The following is a 17,704-nucleotide window of genomic DNA, read 5'->3' on the forward strand; positions in this document are numbered from 1 at the left end:
AGTCGCATACATAACATTCAAGCGCAAGTCCAGATAGCTAAACCTACTGGAAATAACTCACAGCAGCAGCACCTACTTGACGTCCAATCTCTATTGGAACAACAACAGTTTTTGAAATGGCAACAAGAGCTGCAAGTGCAGCAGCAGCAACAATTTCTCTTGTGGCTTCAGGCGCAACAACGTGAACAACAACAACAAAACAAGAAAAACAGCGAACGTCTAGAATGGCTCGAAAAAATGGTCTACGATATGGCCAGCATGCTAAGGCAATGGACTGGGAATTCATCGACTTACCAGCTCCATAACAACGCCTCTGACTCACAATGAACTCACTAAAGATTCTCATATGGAATGTCAATGGCATTGCAGGAAAAGCCAGAGATGTGGAACTATTCGCGCACAACAACAACGTCGACATTCTATTATTAAACGAGATCAGACTGAATCGCGGAGATACAATCAAAATTTATGGTTATACCTTTTATCCGGCTTACAAACCTTCAAGTCACAACCATGGTATGGGAGGAGCGGCTATATTCATTAGAAGTTCTCTCCGCCACTTCCCACAAAGGGTTATTGAAACTCCAAACATACAAATGTCTGCAATCAAAGTTACCACAGGATTGGGAGACATTGAATTTTGCGCCATATACTGTCCACCAAGGAACAGAATAGAAGAAAGGCAATTCAGCGACATACTCGCTTCTTGCGGCCAAAGGTATCTTATTGGTGGTGACTGGAATGCGCGACATTGGCTGTGGGGAGATACCTATAATTCACCCAGGGGGAGAGAACTAGCAGAAGCCATCACAGCCAGAGGCTCTAATATTCTTGCAACAGGATCACCAACTAGATACCCATATATATCCAGTCACACACCCTCTTGTGTTGTTTTTGCATTATACCATGGGATACAGGATCACCTAACAAATATCTACGAAAACTGGGACTTAGATTCTGACCATTTAGCCCTCATCGCTGAGCTGCACATTGATGGATCTAATATCAGGCCAAGCCCAAGGCTAATAAACAACCGTACTGACATCACGGCTTTCAGACAACTGTTGGATGATTCAATTCAATTAAATTCGTGTCTGAGCTCTGGTGAAGACATCGAGAACGCGGTTGATCTTCTTTTGGAGAACATATATAGAGCTGCTGCTGCTACAACGCCGCTTAATCCTGCGACTCGTCCTAATTACGGTATTATATTAACTAGAGAGGCTTATCAGAACAAAAAGGCGCCTTCGGAGAAGAGCAATTCGATCACAAGATCCTTGGGACAGAATTTTGTGGAACCGTGCAGCAAGACAGCTACGTAACCTTTTAAGGGAGCTCAGAGGTGATTTCTTCGAGCAAAAACTGGCTTCCATGGACTACACAATAGATGCAAACTACTTTCTATGGAAATGCACAAAATCGCTCAAACGACAACCATTTAGACAGGTACCTGTCCGATGCCCCAGTGGCGAACTTGCTAAATGCAAATTGGAACAGGCTAACGCATTCGGATACCATCTAGAGGATCGTTTTACTCCGTTTAATTATGCTACGATTGAGCAGACCATGGAGACACATCTCAATTTGGAGACCCCATTGCAGATGTCCCTGCCTATTCAGCCTATAAGCATCGAAGAAATAACTGAAGCGATCCAACTATTGCCGAAAAACAAAGCACCTGGAATAGACAAAATTTGCAATGCTACGCTGAAGGCTTTGCCTACTAGAGCGCTGCTTTACATTGAACTAATTTTTAATGCCATCATCAGGCTCCAAGTGTTCCCAAGGCAATGGAAATTAGCTGCGATATTGATTATTCATAAGCCGGGCAAACCGGAAGAGGACCCAGAGTCATATCGGCCTATAAGCCTACTCCCCGCTCTGTCTAAACTTTGGGAGCGGACCATTGCCAATCGCATTAATGTCATAATAAGACAGTCTAATATCTTACCGGATCACCAATTTGGATTTCGGGAGGGATACGGAACAGGGGAACAAGTTCACAGGTTGGTGAAACACATCCTGCAGGCTTTTGATGACTCAGAATACTCCAACGCTGTCTTCATTGACATGCAGCAAGCGTTTGATAAGGTGTGGCACGATGGATTGCTGTGTAAAATAAAAAACCTTCTGCCTGCCCCGTACTATGGCCTCTTAAGGTCTTATCTAGAAGGCCGTGAGTTTAAAGTCAAGGTAAAGGATACACTTTCGTCCACATATCCTATGAGAGCAGGTGTGCCGCAGGGTAGTGTTCTTGGTCCTTTGCTGTACTCCTTGTATACCTCAGATATACCTAGCCCGTCCTTTCAACATATGGATGCTCCCTCGAAAGCCCTCATTGCAACTTATGCTGATGATGTTGCAATCATCTATAACTCTAAAAGGCCTATTGAGGCAAGTTATGGACTACAAAGGTATCTTGATACTCTCGCTGATTGGTGCATACGATGGAATCTAAAAGTCAACCCGCTAAAAACATTAAACCCTTGCTTCACCTTAAAAAGGCTGCCAATGCATACTCCCCCAATCCAGCTGGCGGGAATAACACTACAGCAACCAGCACAGGCGAAATATCTTGGAATCACACTGGACAGGCGTCTCACCTTTGGGCCACACCTCAAAGCTGCGGTGAAAAAATGTCGTTACAGACAGCAACAACTGCCGCTGAGATGCAAAAGAGCTGTCTACGTGCAGTGTATCCTACCGATATGGCTCTATGGAGTGCAAATCTGGGGAATTGCTGCCAAATTAAATTATAAGCGGGTTCAGGTTTTGCAGAACCGAGTACTGCGACAGATAACCAACTCTCCCTGCTATATACGCGGCTCAATACTTCACAGAGACCTTAAGCTGTTTACTGTCGAAGAGCAGATTGGAAGACACACAAGAAAATACACGGACAGACTGCAACGACACCGAAGCCTACTTGCAAGAGGTCTAATCCCTGCCAGACCCCTAAGACGACTTAAACGGCAAGGCTTTGCCAGAACGATGGGAATGGTGTAAACTGTCTCCTTTGAATTCCTCATATTGTGACTGGTTTGGCTTTAATTCCATATATATACATGTGTTGTTAAGGTACTAAATTTGATTGTACAGGTTCTACACTTTTATAAATACAAAAAAAAAAAAAATTAATTTTAGCATACATACATACAGCCTAAAGCATATGTACATCTGGTGATATTAAATGCAGACATACATATGTATATCTGGTAATAATATGTATACAAATACATACATACATACATATAAGAGTGTGATCGTAGAAACATTCTGTGATGTAACTTTCGCGCAATGGATGTAAATAGAAGTTCATGTGATAGCGACGATTTCGTCGATGGACTCATTAATGATCAATCTCCAGACATCGCTGATGACTACCCCTCAACGTCAATGACTTCATAAGAAGTGAGAACACCAAAAGGCGATTTAATTAAAAATTCAAAGTAGTCAAATTTTATAAAATATTAGATGTTTTGACTCACCATCATCGATGGACGTGCATTGATGTCGGCTTTGAAGAGATTAATAGAAATCTTGGGCACTTCGATGACGACTTGGAAATTGTATGAACATATTTCCAGCGGGGTAATGCTTTTTTCCTTCTTTTTGAAATCTGTGTATATTTTTGTTTTATATTAAAACAATTGCGGGCTTAAGATAAGCTCGTTACTGAATAAAAAGTACAATGCATATGTGCTTGGGATGTCAGCAATATCTTTCTAGAGACTTCTGCACACAATAACAAAAATTTCTAAAGGCTACATACGCTTGAGACTTGGCTGTAGCTCAGAATATTTATTTCAAGAAATAAAACGCTATAAATACAGCATTCAGCAGAATAGTCAATTTTTTTAAGCTAAAGAACTAGACGCCATTATGCCTACTGAAGCAAGAAAGACGATCGAGCGAGTTGATTATTTGAGGCGCATTGTTGGCGGTGATGATGATAATGATGATGATGGCAACAACGTATCGGAAGCCCAGGACGAAAATTTTGGAGCTGGAGGCCGAGGATGAGTTAATTGAAAGCTTTAATTTATGGGGACCTTATTATATTTAAGTCAATTTGATATGCATATTAATAAGCTGTATCAAATAGTAGACGCCAGGCGTTTCACCTGCACAGAAGGCGTAAATTTTAGATAATAGAATTCAAATTTTCAAAATCGATAGCTCGGAGGAATTTTATTTATCCAACGAGCCATACCAATTTTCATATTAATATAAAAAACGAATTCAAGATCTTATTTTTAGGCGAACTGAATAAACAAAAATGAATGTACTATATATTATCCTAAAAAAATTTAATAAAATAAAAGTATACAACATAAATTTCTAACTCTTTTTATTTCTTTTACATAATTGCATTACATCTTTATTTTTGTAGCATTCGTTTTTCAAGTAATTTGTATTTCAGCATAATGTCATTAACACACTGAAGATGATTGTAAAGTGGCATGCGCCTGTTTTGGGTATGTTTGAGTAATGTCTTTGTAGAGATTTCCGCAGCAACACAAATGGCTTCCAAAATGTGCTCCGGTAATGCCCTTGTATTTCCGCTCCATAAAATAATGCCGAGCTGAGATTAGGTGAATAATGACGTCAAACCATTCTAAAAAGTCGTAGATTTTCTGCATGGTGTTAGCAATCATGTTTTTTTTTTTCCAGTAGCTACTGAACTCGAAGCACTGATCCGTTAAGCGAATTGTATTCAATTAAATGATCGTGCATAAGAACACAGTTGGCTCCAGTATTAGGAGGGCTTGCAGTTGATAATAAATGGATAGTAATGCGTAAATCGATTGGGCCAGTTTTAACGCCTTTTTGTTGGTGTGATAATTCAATAACGATAATGGGTACTCTTTCCATGAATTTTTGAGCTTTTTTCATGTTGTACCTCTCGAAATTTTGCGCAAATTTTAATTATCATAATTTATATTTAAGTCATCGTATGGATAAGACTCAAAGCTTAAATATATTTTTAAATTGGCTAGGTCATTTGATATTATATTACCATCCGAAATAAATGCAATTAAAGTGACACGCGGACATTCGCTATTGGATGCCAGCTTTACAATCCAAGTGTGTAGTGCTCCATTAGTGACTATATAGCAGTCCCAGCTACGAAATGCCATTGGTAGTTAACTGCCACTCTTAATAATGTAAAATATTTTTAGCTTCGCATATTGTTATATGTGGAATTTTTCAAGTTATTTTGAAAATATTAATTTTATAAGTGCTGTTTCCGATTTAATGCTCGAATCGTATTTCATCTAATAAATATGCTATAAAATTATTTTCGAGCTCACCACTATTTACAACCTTTTTATCAGCCAGCCAGCTGATTGAGGCCTGTAAATTAAGGAAGCTGTAATGGGTATTACATATAGGTCTTGATTTTGGATGGTAATTCGATCATTAGGATTGAACGATTGATGATAGGGTTTTGCTGAATTGTTCAATGTCTGTATGTTGCAAAGCACGTTTCACTCAATCTGGAAGATGCAGAACCAGGTACTGTTACCCAAGGCTAGGAAACCACCAGAAGAGCTATCGTCCTATAGACCCATCTGTCTCCTAGACACAATAGGAAAGTTGTTCGAGAAGCTTCTGTTCTAGGCTAGAGCCCGCGATCATTAACGGCAGTAGACTGTTTCCAAATCAATTTGCTTTCAAAAAAGCCAGATCAACAAGGGGCACTTTGGGCAAAGTCGTGGACCTTACAACTTCAGCTATCGAAGGTACCGGATGAAAGCATGGAGCAAAGTATTACTGCATCATAGCGACTCTAGATGTCAATGATGCGTTCAACACAGCTAAGTGGGATATGAGACTCGATGCGCTGGCACAATACAATATCCCTAAATATCTACGAAAAATAATTAAGAGCTACTTCTAGGGCAGAACGATAATTATTATTATTGCGATATATTGGGTTTCTGTTATAAGCGACAATTTCTGCAAAGCCAGTATTGATCCTATTAAAACTCATCTGACCTTATAAGGGTGGTAAACGTTAAGATCTAATTGAAGCAGTAGGGAACTGTATGTTTTGGAATAACGGTAGATCATGGTTTCTAGAATTGGTGAGATAGGGCGTCGTCGGTGATGTCATCGCCTCGGCACTTAGTGATAAGTATAAAAATTAGGGGGAAAGATCAAGGTTAGAAAGGCAGGAAGCTTGATAAGAGTGGTGGGGCAGTCGTGGGAACTTATATATACTTATTATATATCCGGTTGATAATAAATTGAAGCATGCTTGATAACAGTGTGGGGGCGTGAGATCATATAAATATATATATACTTATTATATATCCGAGTGATAATAAATTTTAGCATACATACATACAGCCTAAAACATATGTACATCTGGTGATATTAAATGCAGACATACATATGTATATCTGGTAATAATATGTATACAAATACATACATACATACATATAAGAGTGTGATCGTAGAAACATTCTGTGATGTAACTTTTGCGCAATGGATGTAAATAGAAGTTCATGTGATAGCGACGATTTCGTCGATGGATTCATTAATGATCAATCTCCAGACATCGCTGATGACTACCCCTCAACGTCAATGACTTCATAAGAAGTGAGAACACCAAAAGGCGATTTAATTAAAAATTCAAAGTAGTCAAATTTTATAAAATATTAGATGTTTTGACTCACCATCATCGATGGACGTGCATTGATGTCGGCTTTGAAGAGATTAATAGAAATCTTGGGCACTTCGATGACGACTTGGAAATTGTATGAACATATTTCCAGCGGGGTAATGCTTTTTTCCTTCTTTTTGAAATCTGTGTATATTTTTGTTTTATATTAAATCAATTGCGGGCTTAAGATAAGCTCGTTACTGAATAAAAAGTACAATGCATATGTGCTTGGGCTGTCAGCAATATCTTTCTAGAGACTTCTGCACACAATAACAAAAATTTCTAAAGGTTACATACGCTTGAGACTTGGCTGTAGCTCAGAATATTTATTTCAAGAAATAAAACGCTATAAATACAGCATTCAGCAGAATAGTCAATTTTTTTAAGCTAAAGAACTAGACGCCATTATGCCTACTAAAGCAAATTTGAGCAGAAAGACGATCGAGCGAGATGATTATGATGATGATGGCAACAACGTATCGGAAGCCCAGGACGAAAATTTTGGAGCTGGAGGCCGAGGATGAGTTAATTGAAAGCTTTAATTTATGGGGACCTTATTATATTTAAGTCAATTTGATATGCATATTAATAAGCTGTATCAAATAGTAGACGCCAGGCGTTTCACCTGCACAGAAGGCGTAAATTTTAGATAATAGAATTCAAATTTTCAAAATCGATAGCTCGGAGGAATTTTATTTATTCAACGAGCCATACCAATTTTCATATTAATATAAAAAACGAATTCAAGATCTTATTTTTAGGCGAACTGAATAAACAAAAATGAATGTACTATATATTATCCTAAAATATATGTACATCTGGTGATATTAAATGCAGACATACATATGTATATCTGGTAATAATATGTATACAAATACATACATACATACATATAAGAGTGTGATCGTAGAAACATTCTGTGATGTAACTTTCGCGAAATGGATGTAAATAGAAGTTCATTTGATAGCGACGATTTCGTCGATGGACTCATTAATGATCAATCTCCAGACATCGCTGATGACTACCCCTCAACGTCAATGACTTCATAAGAAGTGAGAACACCAAAAGGCGATTTAATTAAAAATTCAAAGTAGTCAAATTTTATAAAATATTAGATGTTTTGACTCACCATCATCGATGGACGTGCATTGGTGTGGCACTTCGATGACGACTTGGAAATTGTATGAACATATTTCCAGCGGGGTAATGCTTTTTTCCTTCTTTTTGAAATCTGTGTATATTTTTGTTTTATATTAAAACAATTGCGGGCTTAAGATAAGCTCGTTACTGAATAAAAAGTACAATGCATATGTGCTTGGGATGTCAGCAATATCTTTCTAGAGACTTCTGCACACAATAACAAAAATTTCTAAAGGCTACATACGCTTGAGACTTGGCTGTAACTCAGAATATTTATTTCAAGAAATAAAACGCTATAAATACAGCATTCAGCAGAATAGTCAATTTTTTTAAGCTAAAGAACTAGACGCCATTATGCCTACTGAAGCAAGAAAGACGATCGAGCGAGATGATTATTTGAGGCGCATTGTTGGCGGTGATGATGATAATGATGATGATGGCAACAACGTATCGGAAGCCCAGGACGAAAATTTTGGAGCTGGAGGCCGAGGATGAGTTAATTGAAAGCTTTAATTTATGGGGACCTTATTATATTTAAGTCAATTTGATATGCATATTAATAAGCTGTATCAAATAGTAGACGCCAGGCGTTTCACCTGCACAGAAGGCGTAAATTTTAGATAATAGAATTCAAATTTTCAAAATCGATAGCTCGGAGGAATTTTATTTATCCAACGAGCCATACCAATTTTCATATTAATATAAAAAACGAATTCAAGATCTTATTTTTAGGCGAACTGAATAAAAAAAAATGAATGTACTATATATTATCCTAAAAAAATTTAATAAAATAAAAGTATACAACATAAATTTCTAACTCTTTTTATTTCTTTTACATAATTGCATTACATCTTTATTTTTGTAGCATTCGTTTTTCAAGTAATTTGTATTTCAGCATAATGTCATTAACACACTGAAGATGATTGTAAAGTGGCATGCGCCTGTTTTGGGTATGTTTGAGTAATGTCTTTGTAGAGATTTCCGCAGCAACACAAATGGCTTCCAAAATGTGCTCCGGTAATGCCCTTGTATTTCCGCTCCATAAAATAATGCCGAGCTGAGATTAGGTGAATAATGACGTCAAACCATTCTAAAAAGTCGTAGATTTTCTGCATGGTGTTAGCAATCATGTTTTTTTTTTTCCAGTAGCTACTGAACTCGAAGCACTGATCCGTTAAGCGAATTGTATTCAATTAAATGATCGTGCATAAGAACACAGTTGGCTCCAGTATTAGGAGGGCTTGCAGTTGATAATAAATGGATAGTAATGCGTAAATCGATTGGGCCAGTTTTAACGCCTTTTTGTTGGTGTGATAATTCAATAACGATAATGGGTACTCTTTCCATGAATTTTTGAGCTTTTTTCATGTTGTACCTCTCGAAATTTTGCGCAAATTTTAATTATCATAATTTATATTTAAGTCATCGTATGGATAAGACTCAAAGCTTAAATATATTTTTAAATTGGCTAGGTCATTTGATATTATATTACCATCCGAAATAAATGCAATTAAAGTGACACGCGGACATTCGCTATTGGATGCCAGCTTTACAATCCAAGTGTGTAGTGCTCCATTAGTGACTATATAGCAGTCCCAGCTACGAAATGCCATTGGTAGTTAACTGCCACTCTTAATAATGTAAAATATTTTTAGCTTCGCATATTGTTATATGTGGAATTTTTCAAGTTATTTTGAAAATATTAATTTTATAAGTGCTGTTTCCGATTTAATGCTCGAATCGTATTTCATCTAATAAATATGCTATAAAATTATTTTCGAGCTCACCACTATTTACAACCTTTTTATCAGCCAGCCAGCTGATTGAGGCCTGTAAATTAAGGAAGCTGTAATGGGTATTACATATAGGTCTTGATTTTGGATGGTAATTCGATCATTAGGATTGAACGATTGATGATAGGGTTTTGCTGAATTGTTCAATGTCTGTATGTTGCAAAGCACGTTTCACTCAATCTGGAAGATGCAGAACCAGGTACTGTTACCCAAGGCTAGGAAACCACCAGAAGAGCTATCGTCCTATAGACCCATCTGTCTCCTAGACACAATAGGAAAGTTGTTCGAGAAGCTTCTGTTCTAGGCTAGAGCCCGCGATCATTAACGGCAGTAGACTGTTTCCAAATCAATTTGCTTTCAAAAAAGCCAGATCAACAAGGGGCACTTTGGGCAAAGTCGTGGACCTTACAACTTCAGCTATCGAAGGTACCGGATGAAAGCATGGAGCAAAGTATTACTGCATCATAGCGACTCTAGATGTCAATGATGCGTTCAACACAGCTAAGTGGGATATGAGACTCGATGCGCTGGCACAATACAATATCCCTAAATATCTACGAAAAATAATTAAGAGCTACTTCTAGGGCAGAACGATAATTATTATTATTGCGATATATTGGGTTTCTGTTATAAGCGACAATTTCTGCAAAGCCAGTATTGATCCTATTAAAACTCATCTGACCTTATAAGGGTGGTAAACGTTAAGATCTAATTGAAGCAGTAGGGAACTGTATGTTTTGGAATAACGGTAGATCATGGTTTCTAGAATTGGTGAGATAGGGCGTCGTCGGTGATGTCATCGCCTCGGCACTTAGTGATAAGTATAAAAATTAGGGGGAAAGATCAAGGTTAGAAAGGCAGGAAGCTTGATAAGAGTGGTGGGGCAGTCGTGGGAACTTATATATACTTATTATATATCCGGTTGATAATAAATTGAAGCATGCTTGATAACAGTGTGGGGGCGTGAGATCATATAAATATATATATACTTATTATATATCCGAGTGATAATAAATTTTAGCATACATACATACAGCCTAAAACATATGTACATCTGGTGATATTAAATGCAGACATACATATGTATATCTGGTAATAATATGTATACAAATACATACATACATACATATAAGAGTGTGATCGTAGAAACATTCTGTGATGTAACTTTTGCGCAATGGATGTAAATAGAAGTTCATGTGATAGCGACGATTTCGTCGATGGATTCATTAATGATCAATCTCCAGACATCGCTGATGACTACCCCTCAACGTCAATGACTTCATAAGAAGTGAGAACACCAAAAGGCGATTTAATTAAAAATTCAAAGTAGTCAAATTTTATAAAATATTAGATGTTTTGACTCACCATCATCGATGGACGTGCATTGATGTCGGCTTTGAAGAGATTAATAGAAATCTTGGGCACTTCGATGACGACTTGGAAATTGTATGAACATATTTCCAGCGGGGTAATGCTTTTTTCCTTCTTTTTGAAATCTGTGTATATTTTTGTTTTATATTAAATCAATTGCGGGCTTAAGATAAGCTCGTTACTGAATAAAAAGTACAATGCATATGTGCTTGGGCTGTCAGCAATATCTTTCTAGAGACTTCTGCACACAATAACAAAAATTTCTAAAGGTTACATACGCTTGAGACTTGGCTGTAGCTCAGAATATTTATTTCAAGAAATAAAACGCTATAAATACAGCATTCAGCAGAATAGTCAATTTTTTTAAGCTAAAGAACTAGACGCCATTATGCCTACTAAAGCAAATTTGAGCAGAAAGACGATCGAGCGAGATGATTATGATGATGATGGCAACAACGTATCGGAAGCCCAGGACGAAAATTTTGGAGCTGGAGGCCGAGGATGAGTTAATTGAAAGCTTTAATTTATGGGGACCTTATTATATTTAAGTCAATTTGATATGCATATTAATAAGCTGTATCAAATAGTAGACGCCAGGCGTTTCACCTGCACAGAAGGCGTAAATTTTAGATAATAGAATTCAAATTTTCAAAATCGATAGCTCGGAGGAATTTTATTTATTCAACGAGCCATACCAATTTTCATATTAATATAAAAAACGAATTCAAGATCTTATTTTTAGGCGAACTGAATAAACAAAAATGAATGTACTATATATTATCCTAAAATATATGTACATCTGGTGATATTAAATGCAGACATACATATGTATATCTGGTAATAATATGTATACAAATACATACATACATACATATAAGAGTGTGATCGTAGAAACATTCTGTGATGTAACTTTCGCGAAATGGATGTAAATAGAAGTTCATTTGATAGCGACGATTTCGTCGATGGACTCATTAATGATCAATCTCCAGACATCGCTGATGACTACCCCTCAACGTCAATGACTTCATAAGAAGTGAGAACACCAAAAGGCGATTTAATTAAAAATTCAAAGTAGTCAAATTTTATAAAATATTAGATGTTTTGACTCACCATCATCGATGGACGTGCATTGGTGTGGCACTTCGATGACGACTTGGAAATTGTATGAACATATTTCCAGCGGGGTAATGCTTTTTTCCTTCTTTTTGAAATCTGTGTATATTTTTGTTTTATATTAAAACAATTGCGGGCTTAAGATAAGCTCGTTACTGAATAAAAAGTACAATGCATATGTGCTTGGGATGTCAGCAATATCTTTCTAGAGACTTCTGCACACAATAACAAAAATTTCTAAAGGCTACATACGCTTGAGACTTGGCTGTAACTCAGAATATTTATTTCAAGAAATAAAACGCTATAAATACAGCATTCAGCAGAATAGTCAATTTTTTTAAGCTAAAGAACTAGACGCCATTATGCCTACTGAAGCAAGAAAGACGATCGAGCGAGATGATTATTTGAGGCGCATTGTTGGCGGTGATGATGATAATGATGATGATGGCAACAACGTATCGGAAGCCCAGGACGAAAATTTTGGAGCTGGAGGCCGAGGATGAGTTAATTGAAAGCTTTAATTTATGGGGACCTTATTATATTTAAGTCAATTTGATATGCATATTAATAAGCTGTATCAAATAGTAGACGCCAGGCGTTTCACCTGCACAGAAGGCGTAAATTTTAGATAATAGAATTCAAATTTTCAAAATCGATAGCTCGGAGGAATTTTATTTATCCAACGAGCCATACCAATTTTCATATTAATATAAAAAACGAATTCAAGATCTTATTTTTAGGCGAACTGAATAAAAAAAAATGAATGTACTATATATTATCCTAAAAAAATTTAATAAAATAAAAGTATACAACATAAATTTCTAACTCTTTTTATTTCTTTTACATAATTGCATTACATCTTTATTTTTGTAGCATTCGTTTTTCAAGTAATTTGTATTTCAGCATAATGTCATTAACACACTGAAGATGATTGTAAAGTGGCATGCGCCTGTTTTGGGTATGTTTGAGTAATGTCTTTGTAGAGATTTCCGCAGCAACACAAATGGCTTCCAAAATGTGCTCCGGTAATGCCCTTGTATTTCCGCTCCATAAAATAATGCCGAGCTGAGATTAGGTGAATAATGACGTCAAACCATTCTAAAAAGTCGTAGATTTTCTGCATGGTGTTAGCAATCATGTTTTTTTTTTTTCCAGTAGCTACTGAACTCGAAGCACTGATCCGTTAAGCGAATTGTATTCAATTAAATGATCGTGCATAAGAACACAGTTGGCTCCAGTATTAGGAGGGCTTGCAGTTGATAATAAATGGATAGTAATGCGTAAATCGATTGGGCCAGTTTTAACGCCTTTTTGTTGGTGTGATAATTCAATAACGATAATGGGTACTCTTTCCATGAATTTTTGAGCTTTTTTCATGTTGTACCTCTCGAAATTTTGCGCAAATTTTAATTATCATAATTTATATTTAAGTCATCGTATGGATAAGACTCAAAGCTTAAATATATTTTTAAATTGGCTAGGTCATTTGATATTATATTACCATCCGAAATAAATGCAATTAAAGTGACACGCGGACATTCGCTATTGGATGCCAGCTTTACAATCCAAGTGTGTAGTGCTCCATTAGTGACTATATAGCAGTCCCAGCTACGAAATGCCATTGGTAGTTAACTGCCACTCTTAATAATGTAAAATATTTTTAGCTTCGCATATTGTTATATGTGGAATTTTTCAAGTTATTTTGAAAATATTAATTTTATAAGTGCTGTTTCCGATTTAATGCTCGAATCGTATTTCATCTAATAAATATGCTATAAAATTATTTTCGAGCTCACCACTATTTACAACCTTTTTATCAGCCAGCCAGCTGATTGAGGCCTGTAAATTAAGGAAGCTGTAATGGGTATTACATATAGGTCTTGATTTTGGATGGTAATTCGATCATTAGGATTGAACGATTGATGATAGGGTTTTGCTGAATTGTTCAATGTCTGTATGTTGCAAAGCACGTTTCACTCAATCTGGAAGATGCAGAACCAGGTACTGTTACCCAAGGCTAGGAAACCACCAGAAGAGCTATCGTCCTATAGACCCATCTGTCTCCTAGACACAATAGGAAAGTTGTTCGAGAAGCTTCTGTTCTAGGCTAGAGCCCGCGATCATTAACGGCAGTAGACTGTTTCCAAATCAATTTGCTTTCAAAAAAGCCAGATCAACAAGGGGCACTTTGGGCAAAGTCGTGGACCTTACAACTTCAGCTATCGAAGGTACCGGATGAAAGCATGGAGCAAAGTATTACTGCATCATAGCGACTCTAGATGTCAATGATGCGTTCAACACAGCTAAGTGGGATATGAGACTCGATGCGCTGGCACAATACAATATCCCTAAATATCTACGAAAAATAATTAAGAGCTACTTCTAGGGCAGAACGATAATTATTATTATTGCGATATATTGGGTTTCTGTTATAAGCGACAATTTCTGCAAAGCCAGTATTGATCCTATTAAAACTCATCTGACCTTATAAGGGTGGTAAACGTTAAGATCTAATTGAAGCAGTAGGGAACTGTATGTTTTGGAATAACGGTAGATCATGGTTTCTAGAATTGGTGAGATAGGGCGTCGTCGGTGATGTCATCGCCTCGGCACTTAGTGATAAGTATAAAAATTAGGGGGAAAGATCAAGGTTAGAAAGGCAGGAAGCTTGATAAGAGTGGTGGGGCAGTCGTGGGAACTTATATATACTTATTATATATCCGGTTGATAATAAATTGAAGCATGCTTGATAACAGTGTGGGGGCGTGAGATCATATAAATATATATATACTTATTATATATCCGAGTGATAATAAATTTTAGCATACATACATACAGCCTAAAACATATGTACATCTGGTGATATTAAATGCAGACATACATATGTATATCTGGTAATAATATGTATACAAATACATACATACATACATATAAGAGTGTGATCGTAGAAACATTCTGTGATGTAACTTTTGCGCAATGGATGTAAATAGAAGTTCATGTGATAGCGACGATTTCGTCGATGGATTCATTAATGATCAATCTCCAGACATCGCTGATGACTACCCCTCAACGTCAATGACTTCATAAGAAGTGAGAACACCAAAAGGCGATTTAATTAAAAATTCAAAGTAGTCAAATTTTATAAAATATTAGATGTTTTGACTCACCATCATCGATGGACGTGCATTGATGTCGGCTTTGAAGAGATTAATAGAAATCTTGGGCACTTCGATGACGACTTGGAAATTGTATGAACATATTTCCAGCGGGGTAATGCTTTTTTCCTTCTTTTTGAAATCTGTGTATATTTTTGTTTTATATTAAATCAATTGCGGGCTTAAGATAAGCTCGTTACTGAATAAAAAGTACAATGCATATGTGCTTGGGCTGTCAGCAATATCTTTCTAGAGACTTCTGCACACAATAACAAAAATTTCTAAAGGTTACATACGCTTGAGACTTGGCTGTAGCTCAGAATATTTATTTCAAGAAATAAAACGCTATAAATACAGCATTCAGCAGAATAGTCAATTTTTTTAAGCTAAAGAACTAGACGCCATTATGCCTACTAAAGCAAATTTGAGCAGAAAGACGATCGAGCGAGATGATTATGATGATGATGGCAACAACGTATCGGAAGCCCAGGACGAAAATTTTGGAGCTGGAGGCCGAGGATGAGTTAATTGAAAGCTTTAATTTATGGGGACCTTATTATATTTAAGTCAATTTGATATGCATATTAATAAGCTGTATCAAATAGTAGACGCCAGGCGTTTCACCTGCACAGAAGGCGTAAATTTTAGATAATAGAATTCAAATTTTCAAAATCGATAGCTCGGAGGAATTTTATTTATTCAACGAGCCATACCAATTTTCATATTAATATAAAAAACGAATTCAAGATCTTATTTTTAGGCGAACTGAATAAACAAAAATGAATGTACTATATATTATCCTAAAATATATGTACATCTGGTGATATTAAATGCAGACATACATATGTATATCTGGTAATAATATGTATACAAATACATACATACATACATATAAGAGTGTGATCGTAGAAACATTCTGTGATGTAACTTTCGCGAAATGGATGTAAATAGAAGTTCATTTGATAGCGACGATTTCGTCGATGGACTCATTAATGATCAATCTCCAGACATCGCTGATGACTACCCCTCAACGTCAATGACTTCATAAGAAGTGAGAACACCAAAAGGCGATTTAATTAAAAATTCAAAGTAGTCAAATTTTATAAAATATTAGATGTTTTGACTCACCATCATCGATGGACGTGCATTGATGTCGGCTTTGAAGATATTAATAGAAATCTTGGGCACTTCGATGACGACTTGGAAATTGTATGAACATATTTCCAGCGGGGTAATGCTTTTTTCCTTCTTTTTGAAATCTGTGTATATTTTTGTTTTATATTAAAACAATTGCGGGTTTAAGATAAGCTCGTTACTGAATAAAAGTTACAATGCATATGTGCTTGGGGTGTCAGCAATATCTTTCTAGAGACTTCTGCACACAATAACAAAAATTTCTAAAGGCTACATACGCTTGAGACTTGGCTGTAGCTCAGAATATTTATTTCAAGAAATAAAACGCTACAAATAGCAGAATAGTCAATTTTTTTTAAGCTAAAGAACAAGACGCCATTATGCCTACTGAAGCAAATTTGAGCAGAAAGACGATCGAACGGGATGATCATTTGAGGCGCATTGTCGGCGGTGATGATGATAATGATGATGATGGCAATAACGTATCGGAAGCCCAGGACGAAAATTTTGGAGTTGGAGGCCGAGGATGAGTTAATTGAAAGCTTTAATTTATGGGGACCTTATTATATTTAAGTCAATTTGATATGCATATTAATAAGCTGTATCAAATAGTAGACGCCAGGCGTTTCACCTGCACAGAAGGCGTAAATTTTAGATAATAGAATTCAAATTTTCAAAATCGATAGCTCGGAGGAATTTTATTTATCCAACGAGCCATACCAATTTTCATATTAATATAAAAACCGTATTCAAGATCTTATATTTAGGCGAACTGAATAAACAAAACTGAATGTACTATATATTATCCTAAAAAAATTTAATAAAATAAAAGTATACAACATAAATTTCTAATTCTTTTTATTTATTTTACTTAATTGCATTACATCTTTATTTTTGTAGCATTCTTTTTTCAAGTAATTTGTATTTCAGCATAATGTCATTGACACTCTGGATTTGATTGAATGTAAAGTGGCATGGGTATTGAGTAATATCTTTGTAGAGATTTCCGCAGCAACACAAATGGCTTTCAAAATGTGTTCCGGTAATGCCCTTATATTTACGCTACATAAAATAATGCCCAGCTAAGATTAGGGCTTCACTATCTATATGGTGAATAATGACGTCAAACCATGCTAAAAAGTCGTAGATTTTCTGCATGGTGTTAGCAATCATGTTGTTTTGTTTTTCAGTAACAGAACACAGTAGGCTTCAGTATTGGGAGGGCTTGCAGTTGATAATAAATTGATACTAATGCGTATATCGATGGGGTCAGTTTTAACGGCTTTTTGGTGGTGTGAATTATCACACGACGATAAAATGTACTC

The 17,704-nt window shown here is 36.3% G+C and overlaps 1 protein-coding gene across 1 annotated transcript in view; it reads left to right on the top strand.

Moving 5' to 3' along the window:
- LOC111597906 (leucine-rich repeat flightless-interacting protein 2) overlaps positions 1–16,796 on the top strand; it is a 55,220-nt gene extending 38,424 nt beyond the window's left edge. Inside the window, exon 7 of the mRNA XM_030223749.1 lies at positions 16,740–16,796. Coding sequence (XP_030079609.1) covers positions 16,740–16,781 — 42 coding nt within the window. The 3' untranslated portion in view covers positions 16,782–16,796. The remainder of the gene's footprint in view (positions 1–16,739) is intronic.
- The last annotated feature ends 908 nt before the right edge of the window (positions 16,797–17,704 follow it).

The sequence above is a fragment of the Drosophila hydei genome, unplaced genomic scaffold, assembly GCF_003285905.1.
Source record: "Drosophila hydei strain 15085-1641.00,03,60 unplaced genomic scaffold, DhydRS2 tig00000271-arrow-arrow-pilon, whole genome shotgun sequence".
In the NCBI taxonomy this organism is placed as follows: Eukaryota; Metazoa; Arthropoda; class Insecta; order Diptera; family Drosophilidae; genus Drosophila; species Drosophila hydei.